Genomic DNA, 6,538 nt, shown 5'->3' on the forward strand with positions numbered 1-6,538 from the left:
CTTTACGCACGCAATGCGTTGCAAATGGAGCGAAACTGAATTTTGATCCCGCTGTTTAAAAGTTAACGAGTTAATTTTTTTAGCAAGAATATTTTTTGCAAACAATAGCAGCCCAAGCTATCGATGCAGAATAACCTGCTATTTTTCAGTGAGAGATCGAGGTGCCTCATCAACCATAATTTATTCTGTCCTCTCCCTACGTCACAATATCTCGGTTTACCCTCCCTATAATGTGTACAAAAACAAAAACAAATAAAGGCTGCGCAAAAGAAAAATATTTAACACTAACTTCATCATCTAAAATCGGTTATAACTAGAGAATTGTCAAAAAGTGCTATTATCACAAAGACCCATATGTTACTGTCAATAAAAGGATTATAAAATAAAATAGCAAGAGTAAAGAATAACATAAAAATGTGTCCTACACTTGCTATCTTTAAAAAGAGATAAAATGAACTGTTGAGATGTTGATAATTTTACAAAATGGTGGCTAAAATGTCTACATTGTATTATAAATTATTCTACATATATGTTTCTTCATGTTTAATCAGTGCAATAATTCCACAATTGAACAGTGAACATTGAACAATTAAAAAACATGTTATAATTAATACACAATTCTCTTTTTCATGTCTTTTTACAGGTCATGCACTGCTTCAATAGAACAGCAAACAGATCTCAATTTATAGTCTGACAACAAAACACACAAAAAGGAAAGTTTTATTAAACAAAGAAAAAAAACCAATATTGTGTGCTGTGCAAAAGGCTGTCAGACACTTTGCTCCCATGCAGGCTGCCAGAAATCCTCTCCTCCATGCCCTCAGCCATGCCTGCTACCACCAAACCCACCAGGAGGCAGACACTTTCTCAAAGAAAAACTGACCAGAAAGTGATTAGTACCAGGAGAAAAACCTGTAATTCAAACAAACCCCAAAGGAGAGCAAAAGAGAAGCCCCAGAAAACACCTGCAGAACCAAAAAGGTCAACAACCAGAGCACAGGCACAAACAGGCCAAAGCCCACGGGGAAGAGGCGTTAGTGGGCCCTCTAGTCGGGGCCGAGGAAGGGCCCCTGGTTCTGATAACCATGCCCTGAGTAAAACAAGGCTGGGATGCCAGAGGAATGTAGTTGACCATTGTGACAAGTTACTAGAATCCCCAGGGCGAAGGACTTCCCCACGAGATACTTCCTTTCAACCTCCTAAACCTTGCAGAGGAGGGAAAAACAGCAGGAGAGGTGCAGGAAGAAGAACAGCATCACAGCAATGGAACATAAGAAACCAGCCCTCGAGCATCGATGATTTATCTCCCAACAAGAGTGACACAGGAGACACAAAACCGGATGAAACCTGCAATGTGGAAGAAATCTCCCCAGTATCTCTAAAAACAAAGCAGGAGCCTCCTGTTTGTAGCCGGGATCAAAATCTAGGGGGCAATATTGCCACAGAGGGCAGTCCTCTTAAAGCCGACTCACCACCATGTAAAGACACACTGGAAGACTGTGTGCCGTGCAGCTGTGGCAGTACTGTCACCCAAGAAGACAAAGAAACTGTCAGCCTGAACAATGAAGGTGACCCAAACCGTGGAGCTGGAGGGGCTGGAGCGACTGTGTGTGATGATGTTGACAGGCAGATGAAACTCTGCAGTGACAACAGTGAAGAAGGACTCCGTGAACCCCCTACGCTAACAAGCACCGTCTCTCCAGGGGCTCGGGAAAGCGGTGACATAAATGACACCTCATCTGTCAGTGGTGGAGAGCATGATCATCTCGACAACGATGGCAAGCAAGATGTTGAGTTCACTGTCCAGGAGCAACATATGATTTTGGAATCAAATGAGAATAGTACAAATGATGGGGGGGTTGAGAGAAAGGAGGAGAGGAACCAGGAAAAGGGAGAAGGAACAGAGGCTCATGAAACAGTTGAGAGGCAGACTGAAGCTTCGCAGGCTACTGAGGAAGTTGCTGAGACCCACGATGAAAGTGAGGAAAAAGAGCAAGGAATCGAAGACAGGGCGAATAGTATATCCATCGAACCTCGTGACCTCCACTTTGACACTGCAGCCTCTCGGACTGCAAGTCCTGCTCGTTGTAACGATGGACTGATACCCGTAGGTGTTCTACAAGTCTGCAACACAGCTACCTCAATTTTCACCAAAGCCTCCTTCACCTCAGATTCAGCTGGAGTAAAAGTACTGAATGAGAATAGGACTCGCGCGCAATCTACCATTCACGATGCAAAACCTGATATTGCAGAATCCTCAGCTGTCCCCAAACCGGACCTGATGACACAGATGCAGCCTGTCCTGGTGAAAAGAAACATGCCAGTTATCATCCATAGCGATTCTCTTAAATACAAAAATTCAAAGGATTCACAACACGGGGAACCAAACCACCTACACCTGCACCTCCCTCCTTCTCAGGAAGAAAGTCAAAAGAACACACCAGCAGTGACTCAGACCAAAGATAGTGCTGCTTTTGAGTGCAACCATAAAGAGGTATCGCCGCTGTCATTGTCACTTGTTCCTCATTCCAGCACAGATCCTAAGTGCGAAGCAAAGTGCAGCGACGGCAGCGCTGCAGTAGCAGCCACAGAGCGGGAGACGGTGCCGAGGATACTAACTCCCTCCCTGGACAGTAGTTCCACCTTGTCCTGCAGCTCAGAGAGCACCTGCTCCTCGTATTCTTTTGAAACAGAATCCGATGCTGGTAATGGGGAGCCCAGCCTCTTAGCACAGTCCAGGTCTTGGGGGGCGGATGAGCCCTGCTTCCCCTCAGGGAACATTTTTAAATTGCATAAGAAAGAGAGGAAGAAGCGAAGCAGGTGTGGGATGTGTGAGCCATGCTTGAGGAAAGTCAACTGCAGCCAGTGCAGCTGCTGCCTCAACCGCAGGACTGGCCACCAGATCTGTAAACTGAGGAAATGCCTGGAACTGAGGAGGAGAAAACAGGCTTCTCCACTCACTCTCTCTGCAGCACAGGTGAGGATTTGTTAAACTGCACGAGTCAGTTTACTGTTTGTAATAGCAGCTCATTACACAGTGGTGAGCGGGTTACCGTCTGCACTGTGAGATGTGTACGCTTTGTGGTCTTTCCTGTACTTATGCTACTTGAGTGGAGCAATAAAAGAGGAAGTGTTACTCTGTACGTGTGTGAATGTTTCTACATGTGCGTGTGTGCGTGTAAGTGCGTGCTGGGACAATGAACATAGTGGTGCATGTGTGACACGAGGGAGACAGGAAGGCAGTGTCACATGACAGGCAGTGGGTCAGCATGTGTTTAGAGTATGATCCTCTGTGTGTGTGTGTGTGTGTGCTTGGTAATAAAGTTAAATGACTGAAGCTTTTTAATAGACTGCAAACACTGAGGGTGTTTGTGTTGCTGGTGTATGGGAACCAGTAAGATAACCAAAAGCTAGATTGATTCTGTAGAGTTGCACAAAATGCATGACAAATGCATGCACTTAAAAGATTATGTCTAGAAACACAACGATTGTCCTTGATATTTTGTTAGAAAGGAGACTTTGTCAATTGAAAGCAGCTGAAGATTTGAAGCTGACATCATCATATGACCATCTGAATGCTGCTTTTATTGATGGCAATTTGAAAGATATTGGGATTAGAGATGATCAGAATTAGAAATAAGAATATCAGAAGGATCTTTTAGGTAAAAGAAGAACCAAGAGAAGTTAATGGAATGGATTCAGGAGGGAGGAGGTGGACCAATGAGATCAGCTACTCACTTACTCTACGTGTAAGATGTGTGAAAAAAAAAACACCATGTGCTACCAGATGAGCACATGGCACAGCACACAGCACTATGACTGGCAGTCTGTGGCCACATGTCGTTAAATTTTCAGACAGGTGTTTAAAATGAAAAAGCATTTAGTTCCTTGTTTGGTACATGTTTTGTAAGACTGGCAGTTTGTCAATTGAAAAGAAGGGGAATGTGAGACCCTACAGCTATACATCACCATACGCACGCACTGTCGTTCAGTGGTTTCCATGTGGGCTGGGGGTGCACACGTATGATTCACAGTCCATGTGCCTGTGCAGGTTTGTGTGAACAAGTGTGCGTGCCTTCGTGAGTAAAGACTCAAAGTGTAAGCAGTGGCAGTAACAGATTGGGGTTGATTATATAACACCTGTGGCGTTAGCGGCTAGGACCTTTGTGTAGTTATGCAGCGTTTTAGACAGAGAGTTGCACAAAGAGAGAGAGAGAGAGGTCAGGCATGCCAGAGATTTACTCTCATATCATTTCTTATTCACTGAAAGTGGGTCAGATTGTGCGTTTGTGGCTATGTGGAGGAGGTGTGGCCCTGCTTCAGATTTATACCTATGGTATTATGGTATGTATTGGAGTTAGCGAAGGATTTTAATCTAGAAGAAAAAAAATAGTAATTATAAATGTATATGTTTTTATTATTTTTTTAAGACCACTGCTCATTGGACCTTAAATTGTACCAGTAATGTAGCATATGTGGTCCTGATGGGTATGCTGAAATGTCAGGACATTGCAACCAAAACAAATGGGTAGGGACAAAACGGAGTTAATAAAACCTGGTTTATAGGTTGCCATTGCAAAATGCATTTTTCTTATCATTGAAGTACTTGAAGTCTCAAGTACCATAAAATGCAACACACGCCTATTAGCTTGCTGTTGCTCTGAATGTGCCAGTTATGCTTGTGGCTCTGGAGCCTGTGTCACTGGGATGTTAAAGACTGCTCCAGGTGCTGCCAATATGTGTTGTCAAACAGTTATTGAGCAACCTCCTGCAGTTTAGGTGCAGGGCAGGGCAAAGTTGCAGTGTGTACACTTTTTGTAAAAAAAAGTTGACAAAACATATTGTGGCTTTTGTATTTTTATCTCATACTTGTAATGTCAGTTAACTGTTCACTTACTCTGCTGGACAATCTTGCTAATCAAGCTCACACACCCTGCCAGTGAATGTTTATGACTAAAGGGGGGGGGGAAATGACCAAAATTGAGTTCAGACAGTGTCATACATGTGAATCCTATTCTTGGTTTTAAGGAAATAATAAATGAAAAAAATACATTCTTTTGAAAATGAGATGAAATAAAACCAGAAATAAACAATTTCATGTTTGTTCTCAGACTCCAGTCTCCATCTGTGGCTCAGTGCAGTGCAGCTGTAGGGTTGTTATTTTATTATTACAAATGCTATTCAGCAGCCTTCTAGCTATACAGCAATCTACCACACTATGAACCAAGTAAGCTGCCATTAATATCTGAAAATAACCTTCAGTTGTCATGACACAACTCTGGCAGAAACGGGACACAGCTGCAGTCCAGTTTGCAGGGAGTTTGCAGTGAACAGATCAATTTAAAGTGTTGAGTTTGTTTAAATATAAAAGTGCTATAGTGTTCTATACTATACAGACCCTCAGGCAGCCAAACGCTCCATTGTCTCAAGTGAATCCATTAAGTGGAAGTCATTTGTCCCTGCAGACGTTCCTGTCAGTTCCCTTTCCTTCCCTGACGCATGAAAATTGAGTTTTTAAGCACCCATGGTTGTCACGGTAACCTCATTGTCTGGTACTGACCTTTGACCCGCCTCACTTGTCTGGTGGAGTATACTCAGGGTCATAATGAGGATTACTGGAGATAACCAATGGACAGGCGCTATTAAGGGTTTAAGGTTTTGAACTCAGTAACCGGCCTGCAGGTAATTAGGTTACACTGTGCTCTGAGTAGGTCAGCAGAGGGCTGTCATTGACAGGATGGACACAAAAAATAAGGAAAGAAAATATAAACTTTTCTGCCCTTCTGTAAGGTAAATTAACTCGATGATGTTGATTATTAATGTGTAGTAATACTCTAAACAGAGGTACCTTTGTAGTATTCCAGCTGGAATTATGATTCTGTACAATGTACAAAAAAAATGCAATTTTTGTATTGTCAACATTTTACACAACGATGCTTGATGTTATTTATTTATCTTTACTTTCAGTTGCAAAAACTGAATTATAATAGACATTGATAAAGATGTATGTTTTCAATAAAACTGCACATAAACACATAGTGCATAATGTAGTGTAGTGTCCAATCAAACAGATGTTTAGTGATTTTAAAAAATGTCTACTAAATATCTACTTCAGACTTGCTAATGCAATAATAATGTTAAATCAATAGAATCAATGTACTACTTAGGATGTCTCAGTTTGGGCAGGTTTCAGTTTCATGTTGCTCAGTGTCATTCTTTTGAGGTAAAAAAAAGAGACCAAAGGCAGAACAGCAACCTTAAAACAAAACCTCTACCCACCTAAAAAACAAAGAAACCAACAAACGAAAAAGGTACAAAAATTTAAAGGCCTTGTAGGCAGCTACGCTTAATACTTTACCACCAATCACTCACAAATGAAAAAGCAGAAATCAACGTGATATTTTGTGTTTTGCACAATATTACATCTGTATAGTGAAAAAGGGAAAAATATCTTCCTTCCTTGAGAAAAAGTAAAGTGTCCGTGACATTTGCACGTGGGCATTCTGACGACAAGGTGACGGATGGCTGCACATTCACA

General features: G+C 42.1%; 1 protein-coding gene across 1 annotated transcript in view; it reads left to right on the top strand.

Annotated features, from left to right (window-relative positions):
• The first annotated feature begins 787 nt into the window (after positions 1-787).
• The window catches only part of tet1 (tet methylcytosine dioxygenase 1), a 23,254-nt gene continuing 17,503 nt past the window's right edge, over positions 788-6,538 (top strand). The window contains exon 1 of the mRNA XM_025060540.1: positions 788-2,977. Within this exon, the coding sequence (XP_024916308.1) occupies positions 815-2,977 (2,163 nt within the window). The 5' untranslated portion in view covers positions 788-814. The remainder of the gene's footprint in view (positions 2,978-6,538) is intronic.

This window comes from Cynoglossus semilaevis, chromosome 12 (assembly GCF_000523025.1).
Source record: "Cynoglossus semilaevis isolate Cse_v1.0 chromosome 12, Cse_v1.0, whole genome shotgun sequence".
NCBI lineage: Eukaryota > Metazoa > Chordata > Actinopteri > Pleuronectiformes > Cynoglossidae > Cynoglossus > Cynoglossus semilaevis.